Raw genomic sequence first — 24449 nt, 5'->3', positions numbered from 1 at the left:
CCTCGAACTCAGAAATCCGCCTGCCTCTGCTTCCCGAGTGCTGGGATTAAAGGCGTGCGCCACCACGCACTGCAAAAATAGACTTTTAAAAACTCCCTTCTCTTCAAAGAAGGTTAGGAAAAACTAACTTGTATAGGAGTATAAAGGACACACTTAGAAAATGAAAATTATTATGTTTTATAAATTGAAAAATACAAATGATTCCCGAATGCTGGTCTATATAATGAATATGAAAGGTACAGTCAAAAACGACACAGGACTGCTATCCTCGGCAGAATCTTCTAGCAATTAACAGTTACCATTGATAGTTATCACACTCGTTGCCGACCACAGCAGACTCTTCGGCCTCACAACCCTGGTAGTCACAGTTTTTAAAAACATTTTAAGATTGTATTCACTAATTTTTCATTTTAGATGAAAGAAATTATAGCGTGCGCATAGTTAAAAGTAGAAGAAACTATGTTGGTGGAAAAAAAATGGAGACTAGAATGTAAAGACAGGCAGAGGAACAGGGAATGAGGAGCTGTAGAGATAAAGAGGCAGGTGAGGAACTACAGAATAAAGAATAGATACAGAAAATGTAAAATGTCTCCTATAAATTTATGTACTTAAATAATTGACTCCACCACTAGGTGGAGGTCTTTGGGAAAGCTGTGGAAGCTTTGGGAGGTGGGGTCTGTAGGTCACTGGGTCAGAAGGTCTGGAGTGTGTAGCACAGGCTTCCTTCCTGACCCATCACAGCCTCCAATCTGTTGATTTGTGAGAAAGCAATTCCCATGCTGCTATGCTGTCCCTGCCATGATGCCCATAAAACTGCAAGTCCAAATAAACACCTCCCTTTTTAAGCTGCTTTCATCAGGTACTTGATCACAAGGCAGCCAACCATTGGACTGAGCTTGGGGGCCCCAGATGGAGGGGTTAGAGGGAGACTAAAAGAGCTGAGGGGGTTTGCAGTCCCATGGAGGGAGTAGTAATGTCAACAGGCCAGAACCCCCGGAGCTGCCAGGGAATGGACCACTAACCAAAGAATACACATGGAAGGACCTATGGTACTGACCACATATGTGGCAGAGGATGGCCTTGTTGGACACCAGTGGGAGGAGAGGCCCTCGGGCCTGAGGGTGTTCAATGCCCCAGTGTAGGAGAATACCAGGGCTTGAGGATAGGAGTGGGGGGAAGAGCACCTTCTTAGATGCAGGGGAGAGGAGATGGGATAAGGGGGTTCTGAAGGGGAGACCTGGAAAGGGGAAATGTAACTAAAGAAAATATCCAAGAAAAATAAATAGGAAAAAAAAAAGAAAAAGAAAAAGAAAACAAGAAAGTAATGAATACAAGAGGATCTGCAAAGTCTGCCTTTCTGCCTCTGCAGGTCTTAAAGCTGTCTGGAAGATTCAATCTCTGGCAAATGGTAGAGGTTCAATAACATCTATAGATGAACAGTGTAGGAATAGCTAAAAGGATGCAGATGCTCCATCTGGTAGAGTGATAGGAAGAACTCTTAAATGGAATGGTGAAATGTGTCCTCTAGGATCCAGGTTTGCATTAAGAAAGAAACAAGGAATGGTATAATCAAATCACTGACCACATATATGGTAGCAGAGGAATGAGACCAACAACAGGAATGTAAACTATTCATGTTCTCTGGACTTAGTACACGACGAACAGCTAAAGGCCTGCAATGACATAGCATTTCCCCCTGACTCTTGCAGTGATTTTAGCAGAGAATAGGAAGAATGTTCTAGAGACCAATCCAGTTAATTAGGAGTCCAGAGAAGAAAAGGGGGAAACTTCATCCAGCTATTTTAGACAAATGCTAATCACTTTCTTTATATGACATTATTTAGGTCTTCCATAATCTTAATAGATAGCTAATACTTTTTAAATTAAGAAAGTTATAGCCAGATTGGTTCAGCCAATTAACCGTTACTTTACTAAGAACTTTTCTCTTGTCAGATTAATTTTCTAATGTAAGATGTAGATTCAGCAATTTTTATATTTCTATAAGACAATCAAATTCAAATTTGTAATAAACAACAAATTTGAGTGACAATAACAGATTCTGATTCAGCTATTCAATTAAAAAAAACTCTTCATATAATTATGAGACTTAAACATTAACATAACCTTATTGGAAAACTCTATTGACAATTGAATTAAGCCATTCTATCTCCTCAAATAATGTCATGAAGGAACATACCCTTGGTAGGAGACAGTCAGTCCGGCCACACTAGAATTTTCACATCCCAGTGCAAACAGAGAGAGGAAGAGGAGGTAGCCAAAGACAGATGATCCCAAGTAGAGTTTTGTAGCTTCACAAATACCCAGCCTGAATTTTTTCATAACTATTCCCCCAGAGAATATTCCAAGGGCCACTGCAGGAATGTTGATGAGCCCTGCAGAATAAGAAAAACAACCTGAGATCTCTGAGCATCACACATGTGGCCTTAGTGATTGCTGAAACATATCAATGGTTCTGGCGTATCAAACTGTGTTGCTCTTTTAATCTATGAAAATATTCAGTAGCTATTTTTGGTCCACATATACCAAGAGTTTGTGAAGAGCATCAATGTCATGGGTTGACCATAGCACAAGTCTTAGAGTCTCACATTCTCCATGACAAATTGAGCAACACAAAGACAACTCTACCAATGCCCCCAAACCTGCTCAATTTCTTATAATAACTGTCCATGGCTGCCTGAGTATTCCTTATTTAAATACTTGCAACTAATGTGGTTTTGAATTTTGAAAAATTTTAGAGAATTCATATATAACACATTGTCCCAGAGATGAGACCCATGTCTTGACAAACATTTAATTCTATGGATCATATACATAAAATAATAACACAGTCTGCAAGTAATTTTATACAATGTCTTCAGTGTGTCTTTATTCTGAATGAGTGCAGTCACTCAAGGTCAAGTGTGGACTTTCCCATTTGTCTCACTCATATTGTCATTTTCTATATTTGATATGAAATGTTGTGCAAAATGGTGTTGAGGTGGTGGAATGATGTTATTCATGATTGACTTTTAGTACAAAATCTAACACAAAAAAAACATCCAATTCACTCCTATCAAATTGGCAAAGATGAAAATAATGTAGGGTGTGTGTATCCTCTGTATCAGAGAAAGACCAGGCCTGCGATAAAAGCTTGAGATCCAACCATGCAGGAGGCAGATACAGGGAGGTTATGAGGCCTGAGGAGGCTGTAAAGACATTGAAGGACAATCTGAGCAGTTTAGTGAAATGCTGGAGGTATCGGAGCTGATGCTCACTGGTAGAATTCTTGATGGGCATGTGCAAGTGCCTGTGTTCAACTCCTACACATGATAAAAACAAATACAAGTGAAGGAAGATATCATTCCTTCTCTATACTTTCTTTCATTTTATAATTTATATACTTGATCTTTTAAGTACTCTGCATAGAATTGAAGGAGGCATCTTTCTTCCCTACTCTTATTTCACCTTCTGTTTGTAAAATGTATCCACCAGCTATCAATAGATAAGGGCATTTAGTCTATCTTCTTTTTTATTTGATTATAGGTTGTAAGTCTTAATATTAAAGCTGACATATTAGGAACCAGCCCAATCTGGCAAAGAACATAGCTTCAGTCTGTGATAGAAACTGGTTTGCCTTCACAGGGCATGACCTTGAGTTTAACAAATGGAATAGAGGAGGCACTATTGTTCTCCAGTTAAGCAGCGGTTTGTGGGGTGTAACAAGTGAAAGAGAGAAGCATCCTGGGACTCTGAAGGGACAGCCATCAGCTCAAAGACAGATAGTTGCCATTTTATAAACAAAGATGCTAGGAAGAATGTAACAGATCTGGATACCTGTGACCCAAATTCATTCATGCTAACAGTATCTAATTTTTAAAGAATTCTAAGTGTGGAGATAGAGTCTCTCTCTCTCTCTCTCTCTCTCTCTCTCTCTCTCTCTCTCTCTCTCTCTCTGTGTGTGTGGGTGTGTAGGTGTGTGTTTATCATTATGGTTCCAGTTCTCTCCTGAGAACTGAAGATGTGCCCTCTCAGCTCCCTGCTCCTGTCACCACCATACCTGCCACTTGATGCCATGGCTCTGCCCAGCCATTATAGACTCATTTCTCTGGGATGCTAAATCAAACTAAGATCTGTCTTCTTTAAGTTTCCTATGATCATGCTGTTTTATAATAATAACAGGAAAAATACGCAATACAGAACCCATTTTTATACACACACATACAATAAATACATAAAACATTGTGCATTGAGTGTTAAGAACTTCCCAGTTATCAGTCCTCTAGTCATGACAAGATTCTGCACTCATGAACTCAAAACTGCCACCTTTGCCTGCATAAGAAGATAGTGAAAATGCCGGTATGAAAGACTTGGGAGACCCACCCCTAATAGAGGAACTATTGACTATTGATGGCTTCTAGGCAAGAGAAAGTCAGTCGCCTTTAAGAGTGTGGCTGCTTGTGGGTGGACCATGTTTCAGTGTATGGTCCCTTACCCTTGATCATATGGGCAGCACATATTGGACTCAGTGGGGGTATACATAAATACACACATACACACTACTTTTACTTTTCCCTTTGAGAAGACAACCCTGTGTGTTTAGTATTTCTGGTACCTCTTCTGCTTATATGTGTGCACAAGGACATCTGTGCCTCCCACAAAGAACTAGTACAATTTTTGTTTGTTTTGAAAATATCCCAGGGATCTTCCTTTGGTCTCATGCCTGCTGCAAGTGTAGATGTCCCTCCCCACTGAGCCATTTCTTCAGCTCTAATTTTCTATTATGAACATCTCCCTCTAAATAATGTTCTTAATTGTCCTTTATTAAAAACAGATTTCCACTGGAAATTTAAAAAAAAATTCATGACTCCAGTATGCAAGAGATCAAGTGCCTGGATGCAATGTTATATGGGCTTGAATAATGAAGAACACCCATGTCTTCAGAGACATGGGCCTTCATGCAAATTCATGGGAAAAGACTCAGGGTTTTTGCTTTATTCTGATTGAACCTTGTCTTTCATATTATATAAAAACCTGATAACAAATGGATTGTTCCAATAAATAAAAACTGAAAGAATTAAATTTTAACACTAGAAATATTAGAAAAACATTTCAGTGATTTGGGGGCTTAATATAGTTTTCCAAACGGAATCAAAATGACACAAGAAAGAAAAAGACTAAAAATTTGGCTCGCTTAAAAACCTGATCATAAGCATTATCAAAATCAAAAGGCTTTATTGACAAATCAGTGAGGAGGGGCTGGGGAAGTGGAGGGAAGGAAAACTGCATTCAGATTATCTTGTATGAGAAAATCATCTTGGTTTAATAAAAAGGAAAAGTTAAAAGACAAGGTGAAATATACGAGAAGTGCTTGCAATATTCACTGAAGAACTCATGTCAAAAACATATGCAGTAGCCAGAAATTACCAATGAAAGACTGATAAGCAAAATAAATACATAATGTGGGAAGATGACTTGTACAGAGTTAGTGGAGGAGACAATTGAAGTGACCAGTGAACCTGTGCAGACAGATGCAACATAAATGGTCACAGCTGAATGACACGCCACTACTGTGAGAAGTCACGATGACAAAGGTTGACAGCATCAAGGTCTGGTAAAAATGTGGGGAGACTAGCAGGCACTCGCACTTCCAGCAGGTGTTCAAATGTCCTCGGCCATGCTATTTCTCAGCAATACCTACTGCATCTATCACAGCCAGCAATCTATGTGCTAGCCTCAGAAAATGAACACACCCAGAGACTTACTATGGCTGTCAAGTCTGTTGTAGCCCCACAAAATAAATCAATCCAAAAGGCTATCAGCAACAAAGTGGTTAAACAATTCATGGTACATTGGTATCACAGACTATATATCATTGTGATGAAATATTACTACCATGGATATTCAGAATTGTGAATGGATGTGAACACCAACTATTCAACTTACAGGAGGCTCAAGAATAGGCAAGACTAGATTATGAAGATTTGGTCTACAACTACTCTAGCTGTTAGAGAAAGTATGTGCTAGTAATAATCTGCTTAGGTAATATGAAACTATAGATGATGGCTATATCATAATACACACATACACATTGTGCAAAAACATAGGCACGATTCATCCAGCTAAACCACACAGGCTACATCTACAGGCTTAACTGGTGTTTGTCAAGTATGCCTTGACATATAAAACTACATATAGAGTGAAAGAAGTATCAAAGGTCATTCCTTATTGGGTCTTCTTTAACTCCGTGTACAGATAGACACAGATGGAGTGCTGAGAGAAAATTCTAAAATATTTCTTTTGCTTACCCAGGAAATAATACAATTTGAGTCAATCGATATTGAAAATGTAAGAGGTTCAGTGATCCAATCTTAGTGACTCTAGGATGTCAGAGAATAGACCACACATGGTAGTCACTTTCACATCCTCTGAGTGCCAATTATTCAGAATTTGACAGCCTCTTCTGACCTGCATAGGCACCTGTGCTCACGCACAAACAAACATCGCACCCACACACTCCTGCACCCATATCCACACACTCCTATGACACATCTATACCCGTAGACAATGATAACAGTACAATAATTCCTTTAAATTTTTCAATGAAGAAATAAATTATTTTTAGAGTCTCATATCTTAATGGAATATGTCCCAAGAAACAGAATACATTTACTACCTCAAAATAGTGATTTTAAAGGACACATTTATGGAGGGGAGGGGCCAATCCAGGTTTTAAGTCTCTAATTTTAGACATGGTGATAGCCCTCTATTTAAATATTGCTCTCTTTTCTTTTACTTCTTTACTTTGGTTTTGGTCCTTGAATGGTTTTCTTGTTATTGGCTACATAAATATACTATAAGCACAACTACTTTAAACAATCTATCTGAGTAGGCAGCAAGCTTCGTTCGGGTAAGCACAGTCATGCTGTCTAAACACCCGCTGCACGCAACTCCAGACACCATACATGCAATTTTTCCTATGTAAGATTTCAATAAAGCTTAAAACATGCATACTCAACATAAGCAATCATCTAAAAAAAAAATTAGGCTAGATTCACTTCTTTTTACTTATTTAAGAACTGTGGGAAATTGTCTTAAAGCTATCCAGTCACAGCTATAAATAATTCTTATTGCAACGTTATAATACATACCCACCATGTGTATATATTCACGCTACTTGATATATTTTTCTTTACAAAAAGTTACCATTTGACTTCATCTAAAATACCTGAAAATACTTTAAAAATTGGAGCAATATAATGTTACTAAGAACGTGTGAGATCCATCAAATCTGTTTCCATGAGAACGCATGACAGACAGGTGGACATACCAATGACAAAGTTGGCTTTGGAAGAAGACTGCCCATACTGCTGCTCGATGTATTTTGGTTTATACGTGACCATGCCAAATAGAGAATTGAACTGAACAGTGCTTGCACACAAGTATAAGACGTATACTGGATTTCTAAAAAGAGTCTTCAGTGATGGAAGAAAATCTGTAAGACAAAAACAATACAGAGTCCTTGAAGATAGGGCCCCAGGTGGTAGATATTGCAACCTGCAGAGCTGCAGTCTGCCTGGGTTTGAATCTAGGCATACATACTCCTACAGGAAGACTATAGAAGCCCCACAGGGGAGTCAGGGACCTATCCCACCTGAGCTGATATGCCAATGACCAGAGACCAGCATATTTCTTCTCATTCTCCTGCTTGGAACTCTAAGCTGGCTATCATGAACTCTCTGTGTGATCGCTTTCTCCAAACATAGCTCACAGATATCTCTTTGCATGACTGTATCTTGATCTTAAAAGCACATTCCCTCCTTCTCTCAGCCCCACAACCCCAACCCCATGACTCAGGAAATTAACTTCAACAGTTGAAGACTGCTTATAAACATAAATACAGGATTGTTTAAATAGGAAGAGATGAGGTCAATTTCTCAGCCACTGACTTTCCTGAGGGGAATTCCTGAGAACATGCCCGGCCTTTACCTGGCTCCCATTTACACCCTAGCCATGACACATATTTTTATAAATTGTTCAAACAGGTGGGTCTCGTGTGAAAGGCTCTCAGACAAGAAGTTGTAGCCTCTTTGGTTCTGCCCACCCAGGCTTATGCTGAACAACTGCTGTGGACAAAAGCAATCCTGACTGAGGAGGTTGAACTAATCCAAAGGAAGCTACAAAGGATTCGTTCACCCACCTGCATAACCTTTTCAATAAGGAAGACTTCTTCTCTCCATTTCTGCTTCCTATGTGATTTCTTAAGCTTTCTTTCAGACAGGGAAAGGAGACAAGTGCTGTGGCTCGTACACCTCCTCTAGCCTCACTGGGAAGATGTACGATCAAAGAGAATCTGACTTACCTTTTGCCATTTCCATGATTTTCATTTTATCTTCTCCAGGGGCCATTTGGTAGTTAATAGGGTCATCTATAATGAACTTGGATTTCTCAGATGAGGAGCCAGAGTCCTCTCTACTTTGGGATCTTGGTAGAGTCTTGGGTAAGCACCAGAAAGGAACAGCTGCAAGGAGACTTAGGAACCCGGCTATTAGGTAACCAAGCCACCAGGCCCCGACCCACTGAGGATCCTTTGGGGTGATAGTTATATGGTCTGAAAAAGAGAGGTTGGTTAACCTTCAAGGTTAGGGTGTTGAAATGAGTTACTGAAGAAAACAAATTGTAGCAACAGTTCTCCCACATCATAAAAACTACAGGGGGCTTAAGATCAGATTACCCAGAACCTTTATAAGTGCCAGGTGGGCCTGGGTGCTAGCCTTTACTCCAACCTCCAGTGGTAGAGACAGGAGAGCCGCAGAGCAAGCTGGACAGTTACACTAGCTATATCGATGATCTCTGAGTTTGATGGAAAGGCCCTGCCTCAATGAATAATGGAGAAGAAAAAGTTTAGGATGGTTCCCAGTATCAACTCCAGGCCTTTGCATGTATGCACAACCATGTGCATGCACTCCCACACATATTCCTTGCCCAAACACAAGGAAACACACACACACACACACACACACACACACACACATATATATATATATACCTATGTGTTCACAAACAGACACACCTACGTGTTCACATGTTTATACACACATACACATACCTATGTGTTCACATGTTCACACACATGAACATACCTATGTGTTCACATGTTCACACACACACGCACACACATGAAATAGAAAACATCTAATAATCATACTTGGCATCCAGCACTGCCCCCTACCCCTGATCTCTAGAAAAGGTCTTTATGGAGGACTTCAGTTTCCCTGTTTGAATCATGAGTTAAAAAGTCAGAGACTAAAGGCTGTAAGAGGACCATGCTTTTACACTGTGCTCTGGGGCAGTGCCTTAAGCTCCAGGGAGAGTCAGGAGAGTAAAACACCCTAGATCCCGCTGCTCCTTCAGAAGCATCACGTCTGATTCACATAGTGAATGTCTAAGATCCATCTGTCCTCAAGGAAAGATGGCCACCAGTCCCCAGGATAATTGCCTAGGTGGGGAAAGGAGAACAGAAGAGAGAGGCTGGGACTAGGAGAAAGGGAACTTTGGTCGCGGTGACGTTCACTCCTATGTTTGCTTTGTCAGTTGATCTCTATCATGGATGTTGACACATCTGAGACCAGCAAGAGCTTCCAGGAGCCACAGTTTTGAGTCTGAACTGGGCTGGATGCATTTGAATTGGCAGCTGTGGGAGAAGAGGGTCTGCCTTAATAAACAGAGCGCAGGTTACCCTTTTCTAACCACTAACCTTTTATCCTTCTGCACCGATCAATGCTTGCATCTTCAGTATCAAAGTGTATTCCGTGGATTATTTTTACTTAATGAAAGAGTACCACCTTGACATTATATTAAAAGGTTTAGTAGTTAAGACTACTTGTTCTTCTTGTCGAGCTAGGGTTACACTACCAATACCCACACAGAGGCTCGTAACTGTCTGTAACTCCAGTTTCAGGGATCTGACACCCTCTCCTGACCTCTTCCACAAGCACCCATTCACTGTACATGCATACACACACGCATGCAAATATTCATATGCATACATTTTTAAATTAAAAAGATAAAAGGTAGCATCTTTCAAAGTCCCATTAAAAATTATAGTAACTGAAATTTATGAATAAATACAAAGTGACTCCAGCCGGTAAGTGACTCTATGTGTAAAGCCACCTGCAGCAAGCCTGGACACCCAGGTTCCACCCGGTGCCCACAGGTGAAAGGAGAGAAATGACTTCTACAGGCTATCCTCTGGTCTTCCCAAATGCATTATGGCATGTGCACACACAGAGAGAAAAGTGTAAATAAAGAAATATAAACAAATAATCGACTTACCTAGATTCACAAAGCCAATATCAACATACAGTTTGGCGCATAATGAGCCCAAAAGGAAGCCAAAAATGGGTCCTATAATTGCCACTGTCTGCACACACCCTGTACAAAAATAGAACCAAGCCGAGCCAAAATAAAGCATTAAAAGTGGGGGTAAGAGGGAAAGGAGACTAGCTGTCATTCGGCTCTGCTTTGATAAACTGATAAAATGCTAAGCAGGAAATATGAGAAGCCACTGGTATCTGGTATACTTCAGCATTTCTTTTGTGGGTGTTTCCTCAGTTAATTTTTTTTACTCTTTTTTAAAATTAGATATTTTCTTTATTTACATTGTAAATGTTATCCCCTTTCCTAGTTTCCCCTCCAAAAATCCCCTCTCCCCTCTCCCCTCTCCCTGCTCCCCAACCCATCCCCTCCCATTCCTGGCCCTGGCATTCTCCTACACTGAGGCATAGAACCTTCACAGGACCTAGGGCCTCTCCTCCCACTGATGACCGACTAGGCCATCCTTTGCTACATATGCAGCTGGAGTCATGAGTCCCTCCATGTGTTTTCTTTGATTGGTGGTTTAGTCCCAAGGAACTCTGGGGTTACTGGTTAGTTCATATTGTTGTTCCTCCTATGGGACTGCAAACCACTTCAGCTCCTTGGGTACTTTCTCTAGCTCCGTCATTGGGGACCCTGTGCTCCGTCCAGTGGATGACTGTAAGTATCCACTTCTGTATTTGCCAGGCACTGGCAGAGCCTCTCAGGAGACAGCTATATCAGGCTCCTGTCAGCAAGCTCTTATTGGAATCTGCCATAGTGTCTGGGTTTGATGGTTGTTTATGGGATGGATCCCCAAGTGGGGCAGTCTCTGGATGGTTGTTCCTTCAGTCTCTGTTCCGAACTTTGTCTCTGTTAAATTTTTCAATGACACTGGCTCAGGAAATACATCGTTCTCTTTTTGGGGAGAAAACTAGTACATTTAACATATTAATCAGTTCACAGAAATAACGCTAAGACTCTGACAAAGCTAATTTGTGAACATGAATCAAACTTCAGGTGCGACCGCTATGGCTGTGCACAGGTTGGGCGAGCACAGAGGACAAGAGCTGGGGGCTACGGTGAGACAAAACCAAACAGATCAGAACTGTGCTGGCTTTGTAATCTTTCAACCATGTTTTATCATCTGTGAAGCATACAGTTCTGTTTGACAGTGAAATGGGGTTTTCCCACCTCAGTAAGAGAGCATGCTCACTCCCACCTGCGGAGCTGGTGAGGAAGCCCCGTGGGCAGAGTGCTGACTCCGGAAAGAGCTAGCCAAGGAGGGAGACTTTAGAACAAGTTTATCTAGAAAGCTCATCACAGGTCAGAGGCAGCCTGAATAAATGGCAGGAGCAGGTTATCCAGAGGACAGCGTCACTAATAAGCAGAAAGGCTGGCCTGCTCGGCTAAGTGTCGCACACCTGCCATTCATTTCAGGGCAGAACTCAAGTATATTCCTTGGAGATGACATGAGCTGGAGGCATGAAGAGCCATTGTTCCCTGGCCTCTTTTGGGACAGAGGCGAGTATAAGATTATGTTGTCCCTGAGGACCTCCAGAGGAAGATAAGTCCTTCCCAATCCCCAGAATAATTGCAGCTTGCCCTATGTAGTTCTTCTTTAGGCTCCTGAGTTACACATGCTACCGTTTTCATTATAGGCAGAGCTTGTGGCTAATTTAAGCCTGTTTGGGCATGTGCAGGATATTGAGGATTTCTGTGGTGTTTAGCCAGAAACACAGTAGTCCTTAGTGTAACCGCTCCTTCAGTCTTACTCTTTGTCCCTTAAAGCTACACTTTCAAAAGATCAGACCAAGAATCAAAATTGATACATTAAATAGAGGAGACACTGTAGCCATCCCCATCTCTGTGATTTCTAGCTGAATTCCAGGGCATAAGAAACACCAGTTAAATAGTGCTTGAATGCATCTGAGCTTAATAGTTCATTCCTACTGTCCATTTTGTATGGGAGATTTTCCAGTGCTTTCCCTAACCCTTTTGTAGTAGATAGTGCTGACCACGGCTGCTCAACTGTCCTCTGGGAGGGGATTTCCTTGCGCCTTGCATATATATATATATATATATATATATATATATATATATATATATATTTCTTTTCTATCATTTATACCTGCTCTAAAGATCTCAGAACCCCTTCTTATCTTAAACAGGAAAAAATGCAATAAAGGATCCTTTAGTTAATTAGGGCTTATAGAGTGAAAGGCAGTTTCTAGAACTGCAAAAACAACATGCACACACTTACACACACACACTCACATATACAAATACACATAGACATACAGAGGCCCACAAGCACCCACCACACACACACACACACACACACACACACACCATTAAAAGCAATTGCTAAACTCTGAAGCCCTGAGGATGCTTTTATAAGGTCCCATGCCATTGAGGTCACAGCTATTTAGTTCTACATTCTTTCCTTCACTCAGCAGATGCTGATTAAAGTACCTTGAGTGTTCATAGTTAAGTGAAGTACGGGGACTGAGTGCTCAAACCCTCCATGCTAAATCTGGAGTAGATGTGAAGGGCTCAGAGCAGGCACCCAGTTCCTGAGTTGAATGGCAGATAGGCCTTACCGATGTAGAAAGCAGCATTGTTTTCACTGGCAAAGTCGTCCAGATAGGCGATGCCCAGGGGTTGGATAGGCGTCTCCCCTAATCCTCGGAGAAGATTTCCCAGGAAGACATAAACCCACATGGAGGAACTGGAATCCCCTTCGCATTCTTGAAAGAAAAGGAAACAAGCTAGCTCACTATCGGAGTTAAATGTTTAATCCTACATTTCTACACTCCCGTTTAAAACTTAATTAGAGAGCAGAATCAGAATTTGCCACAATGCTAATCTGATAAGAGTTTGGGTGAGCCTGGAATTTGTTTTGATTAGTGACTTCCGTCTCTCTCACAGATATGTCCAGGGGCCTAAGAGATTCTTGCTTGTTGCTATGCCTTTAAATTATTCTCTCTCTTCTTCTCGTTTTGTACCTACATAGAGACATTTGTCTTTTTATACAGCAGTGGTTTTCAGCTTGCTATCCAAGGCAAAAAAAAAAAAAAAAAAAAAAAATCAAGCAAATGCCTATCCACCTCTACTTTAATAAAAATTGTGTGTTTTTCAAACCCAAGTATCTACCATTGTTGCCCGAGTTCTACTTGAAATTCCAGTATTTATGTGGGTGATAATTGCCTACAATTATATCTGGTAGCGATCAATTATGTTTAGAATTCTGGGAATAAGGCATATAAAAATTATACATCTTATATTCTTTAGCAGTCCATATCTTACCAAAACAAGGTTTGACAATACTTTTAGAGTTGAATCTATTTAGAGCTGACTGTTTAAGGTACATTAATAAATGTCATGCTCTAATCTGTATGAAGCAGGGTAGTTCCATCAGTCATGTAAATGAAAGACCACTTCACAGAGTTTAGGCACTGTAATAAAATTTAAGATGCTGACAGCCCTTCTATAATCACCACATCTAAATGTGCTCTCCCAGGCGCATGCCGGGCTAAGTGACTCTCAGGTACTTTTAACTGGAGTCTTCTTGGCAACACTGGGAGGGAGAAGTTATTTTTAACTAGGTGTGGAGAGGATAAAGAGAAAATTAAATTTAACCCTGGGAAAAATCACATTTTTTTTCTAATCATTTAGATTGATGTTTCTATTTATGAAATTCATTTTCTTTTCACTCCAAGGCCCATCTTACTCAAAATCACTGATAGATGTTGCTAGTCACCACCGAGCACTTAGTAGTGTTTTCTGTAATATTTGATCACCAGAACATCTTATTGGGATTGTAGCATACTGCTTCATACCTCTGGAGCTATTCATTTGTTTGTGAGTTCATGCAATGCCAGCATGTGAACCACAAGTACACATGCCTATCCCTGTATACACTCCGATGCCAGAGCACATTGGGACCTTTCTCCTGGTGGGTACGTTGACACATTTCTCTAGGTGATTCTGGCTTGTCAGATATTCAACTTACTAGATAGCCCAAGATAGCCTTGGGTTCACAGCCTTTCTTCCTCAGCCTGTGGAGTGCTGGAGAACTAGGAGATATTTCTCATATTAGGCATTTGTTTAGATGTGTGTATGGTGTTTTGCCTGTGAAAAGACAAGGCGATGTTCACAGGTTGGCTGACCAGTGAGCTCTGGTGATGTGCTATAACTGTACTGTGCTATAAATTGGGGTATTCCTGCCTCATTGCCTCAAGACAAAAAAAAAATATCTCCCATTAAACAGAAAGCTCATTGTTACAGCCAGGCTTGTTGGCTAGTGAATTTTAGGGACCCTCTCACCTCTTTCTCCCAGTGTTGGCTCTATAGACATGTGCAGACACACCTAGATTTTTTAAGTAGGTGCTGGCGCTTCAAACTCGGGTTCTTATGCTTGCAAAGCAAGCATCCTTCCCCACTGAGCCATCTTCCCAGTGTATTTGTAGTAGTTTTGGCACTTTAATGCTTTAAATATTAATGCTTTTCATGAAAAAACTAATATGCATTCTAAAGCATATAAAAAAGCTAAAACTATTCTTTTTTACACAAGTCAGTGTTTACAAATCATCTTACCGTGACTTATTTTGTTCTGTGTTTTCCCCATGATTGAGCTTGGTGACGGACTGCTGGACTCCAGGTAGCAGGGAGAGATGCTGGGAGTAATGTTGGAGGAGGGAGAGTACCGCTCGTATTTCTCATAGCTGTACCTGCATATAAAGAGCACTTTTTACCCTGACAGGCGAGTGCGTGCTAAACACAGAGGTTTCCTTTGTTTTCCTGAAAATTAAGAGGTCTTGTTGGGTTGGCAGCTTCCTTCAAATCAGACTCACCAAACCAAACCAGCACTGAATAGCAGTTTGCTTCACAGGTGGCAGTAACTTTTCATGTCACCCAGGAACCCATGGCAGAAAATAAAAACAAGAATCATTTTAAGGTTTGTTTTTTTTTTAAATAAAAGATAATGATTGTCCATCACCTATTCACTTAACGCAAGAGGTATCTACCTGCATTTGATAAACACCAAAACTGTCTCCCCGTCAGAAAAAGAAAGAAATCAACTTTGTTACACCTTGAGGCATTAGGACATCAGAATTACAGGCTTACCAGAACACTCACAGGCCAGCTCAAGGGGATCTGTATTATACATCATGGCTTTAGAGCCATTTTCCCAGAAGGAATTCTTATGCTGGATTTCCCCTCTAGGTAATGAAGCTGGCTGCAAATTATTAGACACACACACACACACACACACACACACACACACACACACACACACACACAGACTTTCTGTAGTTTCTTTTTTACATAGATACATGGCCTTGCTAAGTTGCCTTGAGCTGGCCAAGACCTCGTGGTGGGCTACCAAACTCATATCATTCTCCTGTTTCAGCTTCAATTATAGCTGGCATTACAGGGCTGGGTCATCAGGTCCAAATAATGATAGAAAACTTCTCTCTCTCTCTCTCTCTCTCTCTCTCTCTCTCTCTCTCTCTTTCATTGCTGGAGGCTGAAGTCACCTCCTTATGTGTAGGACAGTAGGACAGTGCCTTACACAGTCCCAGGCCCAAGTGCTATTAAATTTAGTGTTTTAGATCTGAACAGCATTCAAACTCTGCCTAGGACAATCTTTACTGAGCATATGAAATTCTGTGTCCTCTCCCTGCCAGTCTCATTCCAAGCTTGTTTCATCAGTGATTTTGAAGCCATGGTCACAGTCACAATGAGCCATTAAAAACTCCAAGTTCTGGGTCCAGGAAGACACCTTAGTCCACGATGTGTCTGCTGTGTAAGCATGAGGTCCTGAGTTCAGATCCCCCCACTCAGTTAAATGCTAGGAGCAGCAATGAGCATATGTATCCCCAGCACTGGGAAGACAGTTATTACACATCACCACAGCTCACTGCTCAGCCAACCCATGAGCATCAACCACCTTGTCTTTTCACAGGCAGAACACACACACACACACACACACACACACACACAGGAGACTGAAGGCCATCTGAGCTATCTAGTAAGCTGAATATCTGACAAGCCAGAGTCACCAAGCACGATACCTACCTTCTGAAAACAAAACAGAATTATACTTTTTAAGACAAGGAGGAGGAGAGCTGCCATCGAAGGGAAAGTTGGAGAAGATGGATGCTTTAGACTTACTTCTCCATGAAGAACTGGGGTACGGCAATGAGCATAGTTCCGAAGCCCATGACCAGGCATCCTGCTCCAATTATTTTTGGCCTGTGAAGTTTGGCACCAAAGTAGCTAACAAACGTTATGACCAGGAGATTCCCTTTGGGGGCAAGAAGAAGCATTCTTGGTTAGACTAGGGAGCCTCGGAAACAGCCCACAGCATAAGCAAATGATGTACACAGACCGAGCAGAGCAGAGCTTCATGCAGAGGAGGCCCCCTGTTATGTCACTTGCTCCCCTGGGAGCCAAAGTAGCTGCGGATTCATGACTTTAATCACCTCATCTTTTTTTTTTTTTTAATCAAAATATTTCAGTTACCTTCCCTCTCCCATTTTGTTTTACCACACCTGATCATTTGTTTCTTTAAAAGCACGCTATCAGTAAACTAGATTGTAGACAGAGGGCTGTACAGATGGCTCCTTGGTGGATAGACCCTGCTGCTCTTACAGAGGACAAGGTTTAGTTCGCAGCACCCACTGCTCCCTGTAACCCTGGCTGCAGGGGGTCTGACACCCTCCTCTGAACTTCAAGGACACCCACATTTGTATGCATACACCTACACACATAATTAAAACTTAAAAATAAATCTACATTATACAAAGCTTCCTTTGGTTGGTATTTTAAATTTTTCTTGGTGACTTTGCAGCAAATTTTATTAGTTTCTTCATTCACTAATGCTTTGGATTAAAGCTTCTATCAGTTTCCTAGTTATTTTTGAAACATATATCCTATATTATCTCCACAGCTAATATTCCCCAAAGAAAGGTATTACAAAAACAGGTGTATAAGTCACTTTAAATGAAACAAAAAAATTAGACCCACAATTATACAAATGATACTTTGTAATTGTTCAAAGACTTCTTTACAAAGAGACCCAATATAGAAAATTTGTCCCCACAAACAACTAAACCTCAAGGTACAAATATCATGAATACGATATTTTTACAAGACAGCCATTTTAAAAAAATCGAAGAACATTGGTTTTAAAGTAGGAATTGCATAGTCCTAAAACAGTCTACTGAAACATCATGAAATAGTTTCGTATTTATTTGTACTGATGCACATGTTGGAGGTCAGAGGTCAAATTTGGGTGTCATCTCTCAGATGGTACCTTGTTTATAAGGTAATGTCTCTACTCATCAGCCTTGGACTTTCTTGGCTACCTATGCTGGCAGGCTTCTCTCTCCTGCTAGAATAAGAAAAAGGTCCTATATCATACCTGATTGTTGTTGCTGTTGTTGGATATGTATTCGGGGACACTGCTGAATGAACTATATCTCATGAGATCTATGATTCAACATGTCTTAAGGGAAAATTTCTCAGGCTTTGTTATATAAAAGAATCCCTAGGAGAAGCTGCAAAGGGAGGTAAAAATTCTTGGCTCATCCAGTTTCTGGTGCCACAGAACCATGGTCCATTCAAGGAATTTGCATTTGCAAGGTAAACTCAAATACAATGTTGCAGATTGTTACAATACACCATGAGAAACCTGGGGTAGGAGCACATGTTTTGAAAGACCTTTCACATCTTAGCTATAATCATTTGGGATGTCTGGTTTGCAGGAACTCCCATCTCTATAAGAAGCCGGGCATGGCAGGGCATGCCTTTAATCCCAGCACTCGGGAGGCAGAGGCAGGTGGACTTCTGAGTTGGAGCCCAGCCTGGTCTTCCAGGACAGCCAGGGCTACACAGAGAAACCCTGTCTCAAAAAAACAAAACAAACAAACAAACAAAAGCACACACTTCCCCACAAGCTGACTATGGGGGCTGATGGGTGGCCTGGCTCTGACGCTGTTCTTGCTATTTCCAAACAGCAGAAGCATGTTTGCTTCCATCTGCAAGCAATCATCTGATTTACTACTGTTTGGTCACACTGCCAGCGCTAGTCAATTGGAAAATGAGTGGTGAATTTTACAGCCTGAAGGATAATAATAAGAATGTAGAAAACGTAGCTTAAAAAATGAGGTCTATGGGCTTGGCTCTTCAAAGAATTCAGCTCTTTAAAGTCTGCATATTAAAGAAACTAAGCATGAGAGTACTTCTTTGGCATTTGGCTGGTGTAAGAACTAGACTGGTCATGTCCTTCTGTTTGTGAGGCTGGCTTACATTTTATAGCAATACTTTTGGAGCCTATGTACTTTTTACCAAACCCTTACAATAAGGGACTGGTTTGAAGGGTGTTACTTGTTACATTAATGAATAATGCCATTTCACCACCATCCTATCTCCACAAGATGACGTTTCCTGTGCTTGCTATAATGGCAGCCTTTCTGAGTTCCCAGGAGAGATACATGGGAGAGACGCATGATTCAAAACCTACAAAAAATGAATTGAAACATCCGAGAAGAGAGCTCAGGGGCAAAGTGCTGGCTATGTTCAGATCCTCAACACCAACATATAAGCTGATGGGAGGCTGGTGCCTGTAACATCAGCACTAGCCTTGAGGAGGAAGTGTGGCAATTGGAAGATTACAAAGGCTTTCTGGCCAGCTGATCTGGTTGTAAAGGTGAACCCCAGGGTCAGTGAGAGACCCTACCTCAAAAGATAAGGTGGATGGCAGTAAAGGAAGATGCTGAGAGTCTGCCTCTAGGTTCCACAAACGCATATCTACACAGTTCTTCTGTGTACATATATGCACATACGCATATACATACTCATACCACACACACACACACACACACACACACACACACTGAATTGAATAGGAAAACTCTTCCATACTTCACAAAACCATTTGATAAAAAGATAACAGGTCCCAAGAGTTTATTAAAAGTTTTACCAAACTTGAAACTTTTTATGCACATACCTCCAAAATTTCAAATTTTAGAAAAGAAAGCAAATAACTGAAGTTACCTTTTGCACCAGAAACAAAAACTGAACAAGTCCAGAGTAAGAAATGGCCATTGGAGGCCAAGTACAGTTATGAATTTGAAGTTAAAGATCCCACTAGCAAAAGAACTAGTCAGTGCAGCCCGCCAAGTGCAGCTTACTTCAGGACTGTGAGAATATGAGCTAAGAAGAAATCTGTTAATTAAATCATTGTATAACAGGTGGAAAAAAAACAGTTTTACAGAATAGAAGAAATGTAGTGAAGTCCTCGGTGCAGCCAGACACTGAAGTATAAAAACTTCTGAGCCTCGCACGGTGGTACACACATTCAATCACAGCACTCTACAGGTAGAGATAGACAGCTCTCTGTCAGTATGAGGTCTAATTGGTCTACACAGTGAATTCCATGTCAGCCAAGGCCACAGCGCAAGACACCAGGTCTCAAAAAAATTCAATCAATGAAAAGCAGAAAGAAGAAAGAGAAATGTGCTGATTAGATAAATTTTTAAAATATAGTTACTAAAATCCATGTAAAGCAAATTAATAACTAATTAATAATTTAACTATTTAAAATAAAAACCAGGCAATAGGTGAATTGCTGAATAGTGAAATTTTAAAAGCATTGTGTTAAGTTAGAAACAAGAAAAGGGTGTCCATTATCACCACTGCAATTCAGCAAAGTACCCAGGCTGGGTAAGAAAGGAAAAATATGGCACATTTAGAAACTTAAAAAATACAGCCGGGTGTGGTGGCGCATGCCTTTAATCCCAGCACTCGGGAGGCAAAGGCAGGTGGATTTCTGAGTTCGAGGCCAGCCTGGTCGACAAAGTGAGTTCTAGGACAGCCAGGGCTATACAGAGAAACCCTGTTTCGAAAAAAAAAAAAAAAATAGAAACTTAAAAAAATATATGTGTATGTATGTATGTGTGTGTCTTCAATTTCAGTCATGTGATTTTTGCATTCAGAAAATGCTAGAATTTCTATTCATGATCAATTGAAATTAAAAGAATTTCAACCAAGTTATTGTTGTGTAAAGTCATGTATTATCATATTATCATATATAACTTTTTGTATGTATATGTGGGGGTATATGGTGTGTATGTGTGTGTGTGTGTGTGTGTGTGTGTGTATTTTCACACATGTTTGGGCACAAATGTATGTGGAACTGAAGTGCACATGTGTGTGCATGTGTGAAGAGACCTAATGCTGGCATTGTACCCAATTGTACTCTTTTTGGAGTTTCTGTCTTTTATTAGTGAGGAAATCCATCATTTTTAAGCATCTCTAGCACTATGTTTATACATAGAAACCAAGCGTGAGAAAAATTAAACTTGTTTGATTTATCATTTTTATTGGCATATCAGCTTCCATGTCGTAGCTCAGCTTCACTCAGTAAGCAGAAGTGTCCTATCAATATGCCTTTCTTCCCATGATGCAGTCTGTCACCTGACCTCACCCTTCTATGGTCCTTCAGTTCAGGACTAGCGACACGGCAAGCATCAACTCTTGAGGTCCTTCAAAGGAGGTCACACATAAGGGTCTGGTATAATCAGTGTGATGGTTTGAATAAAAACTGCCCCCCTTGGACCATAGGGAGTGGCACTATTAGGAGGTGTGTCCTTGTTGGAGTACATGTGGCTTATCTGGAGGAAGTGGGTCACTTAGTGGTGGGCTTTCACGTTCAAAACTCAAGCCTGGCCAGTGTGTTACTGTCACTTCTTGCTGCCTGTGGATCCAGATTTAGAACTCTGAGCTACCTCTCCAGTATCACATCTGCCTGTATGTTCCCATGCTTCCTGCCATGACAGTAATGGACTAAACCTCTGAACTGTACGCAAGCAAGTGTTTTACTTTATAAGAGTTGCCATGGTCATGGTGTTTCTTCACAGCAATTAAACCCTAACTGAGACATATTGGGTATTTTGGAACTATGATGTGTGTCGGGTTATTGACTAACAATATTGATAGCCTCTGGCAACAAGAAACGCAGACTTGCTTTGAGATGTCTCAGCAGGTCAAGACACTTGCCACCAAGTCAGATAGGCTGAGTTCAATCCACAGGACCCACATGGTAGGAGATAAATGACTACCTCAATGTACCATCCGACTTCCACATGTGTACCATGGAACTCTCATGTATGCACATGAAAATACACAGACTAACTAACTTGATTGATTAATTAGAAATAAACAACTAATGCGATCTAAAACAAAAACAAGTAGAAACTTGGGTACCTTCCCTGCACTTGAGCACTTCCCAGACACCTGAATGGCCACTAAAATGTGATTGATACGGTTTTGGAACCTTTGTGAACCCATTTGCAGGATTGGCCCATGTACAAAAGCTGATGCCTTGCTTAGAACACCAGTGGATGGAATTTTGTGCTCAGAGCCAAGTTATCTCATGCCATCTTAATCCCCTTCGCAGCTGTTTATCACCCACCTATGACCTGGCGTCTTTCTGACTATTGGGTAAATCCCTTTGAATATATGAATAGATCTCCAACTTTCAGCTGCTCAAAAGCTAATATCGCCATCATATGGCCTCTGAGCCCAGTAGTAGAGGCTTCTCCCACTTTGCTATAATTACCAACCTGATGTTTACACCAAGATGTTCGAAAGAATGTTGATTTACGGCTTTCTTTGTTCTTACATAATAAAAATCCTCATGAAACGGTTACCAGATTAGAGAAGGGTACAGGGGGTAGCCTAATCTGTGCCCCTGACCTATGGCCATACATTTTTTTGTCTCCAAAATAAACCACCTCCTATCCCTTTTAAAGTGAGGACTGCATTTTTGCAAAAGCCAGAAATTTTTATATGTTCATTGGTCTTACTTTCTCCATGACATCCCAAGTCACAAATAAAATCAAAACAGCAAATTACAAAAAGAAGTTGAAGACCTAAATTCCACACACTATAGGTAAATCTGATATTAAAGCAGTTAAGAGACTTCTCTGCTGTTTTGTTTGTCCTGAATGACATTGTTGACCATTAAGGGAGTTATTTTATTTACTTTGAAAAAGCATTAAATGCCTCTCATTTTTACTAACTCGGGATGCTGACTAACAGAAACAGCACTCTTTCCAACACTTTCAAAGCAGTGACTAAAATCACTCATTGAAGACAGAGGCCTAAGCGATTGCCAAACCAGAGATACCAGAGGGTAGAAGCTTTTCAGTCAGTTCGACTCCTGCATTCCTACTAATACATTCCCCCTTTTCTCCTTTCAGCAAATATGTGGAAAAATACATTGTCTACTTTGGTTTTTTTTTTTTTTTTAAGACTTATTTTGTGTGTGTGTGTGAGCGTGTGTGTGTGTGTGTGTGTGTGTGTGTGTGTGACTACACTGTCACTCTCTTCAGACAGACCAGGGGAGGGCATCAGATCCTATTATAGATGATCATGAGCCACCCTGTGGTTGTTGGGAATTGAACTCAGGACCTCTGGGAGCGCTGTCAGTGCTCTTAACCACCAAGCCATCTCTCCAGCCCCCAAACATCTACTTATTAAATATATGAACTCCATTTGTAGAGCCCCCTTGAATGTTCCCAAATTCTCAGTTCTCTAAGAGGTACTTTCCACATCTTACAATCCAAAACACCAATTTTCACCTCTTCTCCCCCTAAAGAAAGTCTCCCCTCTGATGGGTAACTGCCTTGTCTAAGCACCCAGCAATGAATACTGGGGGCAGGAAATTATTGCTTGTCTGCTCACTAAGAGAATAGATTTTTCTTTATAGCTATACCCTCGTAGTACAAGGTCCTCGCAGATTAATCCTAGTGGGATTTTACAGGTTGCATCTCTGCAGACAATGATGGATGGCATTAAGCAGGCTCAGGAGAAAGACCTTGGGCTTAAAGGAAAAGTCAGGCTCCTGTGATACCTACCGATTTCAAAACTACCATCAATGATTCCCACCAGAGAGGAAGGGATATCAAACCTTCTCTCTATCTGAGTAACGGTGCTCTTCAGATAGCCTTCCGCCAATGCTTTGGCAAAGTAAACGAAAGACAGGGCACCCAGGAACACCTGGAAAACAGGAAAAGCTACACGTAACCGGACTAGCTTTGCATAGCTCAGAAGCTTCTAAGGAAACAAAACTGTGAGGGACAGCAAGTGTGTTCCATTGATGGCTTGACTCAAGCACGGTTGCAGCTCAAATCAGCCCCAAGACCAAGCAGAGACCCTCCCCTCCCCCGCCAAACAACCCAAGTTACTTGGCAGTTGAAATGCCTGAGGACTTTCATAAAAAATGTTCACAGGACACCCCTACTCCTCCACAAATAACATTAAAGGGAGTCTAGCTTTGGAAATAGCAGTGAGGGACAGGGGAAGAGCCATAGATGGGTAAGGAAATAAAAGAAGTGAAAATCACTACACCCATGTGCCATCTTCCCGCAAGTCCTTATCTATTGTGCATTTTGAAATCACACTCAATACACCAGTGGGAATCACTCTGAACTGAAATGTTCAGTCTACATGGATTGTAGTTGTTAAATTTATTAAAATTTCAGTGGTTCCTTGATATCTGGTTATATTTTAATAGACGTGTTTCAATTATATATGTAAAGCAGAATCCATATGAGTTCAGGTTCACAGTTATTAAAATACAGTGTTATTATATTCTGTGGGTGTTATTTGCTATAAAGAAGGGACGTCTGAGACACGCAAACACCTGTCTCTTTCTGGGTAACAAGCCAAGCCAAGTTTGCTTTCAGGAAAGGAAAATAATGTGGAAATAATTAGTACAACATATAGGGCAGGGCAGTGCTTTTATAAATGTCTGGTTCTCTGTCTCCCCTGCTTATCTAGGAAGAGCTTTCAAGGGAGCCCAGGAAAGCCACATAGCCCGCATAGCAGGCAAAAATGATTTCATCGCTTGGTGAGTGGTCTTAGTAGTTTGCATTGAGAGCTTATGAAAGAAAGAAAGAAAGAAAGAAAGAAAGAAAGAAAGAAAGAGAGAGAGAGAGAGAGAGAGAGAGAGAGAGAGAGAGAGAGAGAGAGAAAAGAAAAGAAAAGAAAAGAAAAGAAAAGAAAAGAAAAGAAAAGAA

The 24449-nt window shown here is 40.8% G+C and overlaps 1 protein-coding gene across 2 annotated transcripts in view; it reads right to left on the bottom strand.

Annotated features, from left to right (window-relative positions):
• The window catches only part of Slco1c1 (solute carrier organic anion transporter family member 1C1), a 44226-nt gene that overhangs the window by 13303 nt on the left and 6474 nt on the right, over positions 1-24449 (bottom strand). For both annotated transcript variants that reach the window (XM_021190902.2, XM_029535692.1), the window contains exons 3-10: positions 23286-23427; positions 16534-16666; positions 14953-15086; positions 12957-13103; positions 10333-10431; positions 8360-8608; positions 7328-7492; positions 2198-2393 (exon numbers count right to left, since the gene is read on the bottom strand). In XM_021190902.2, coding sequence (XP_021046561.1) covers positions 2198-2393; positions 7328-7492; positions 8360-8608; positions 10333-10431; positions 12957-13103; positions 14953-15086; positions 16534-16666; positions 23286-23427 — 1265 coding nt within the window. The remainder of the gene's footprint in view (positions 1-2197; positions 2394-7327; positions 7493-8359; positions 8609-10332; positions 10432-12956; positions 13104-14952; positions 15087-16533; positions 16667-23285; positions 23428-24449) is intronic.

The sequence above is a fragment of the Mus pahari genome, chromosome 2 (genome assembly GCF_900095145.1).
Source record: "Mus pahari chromosome 2, PAHARI_EIJ_v1.1, whole genome shotgun sequence".
Lineage (NCBI taxonomy): Eukaryota > Metazoa > Chordata > Mammalia > Rodentia > Muridae > Mus > Mus pahari.
The sequence above is the reverse complement of the archived record's forward strand: the minus strand, read 5'-3'. Positions and strand labels throughout refer to the sequence as shown.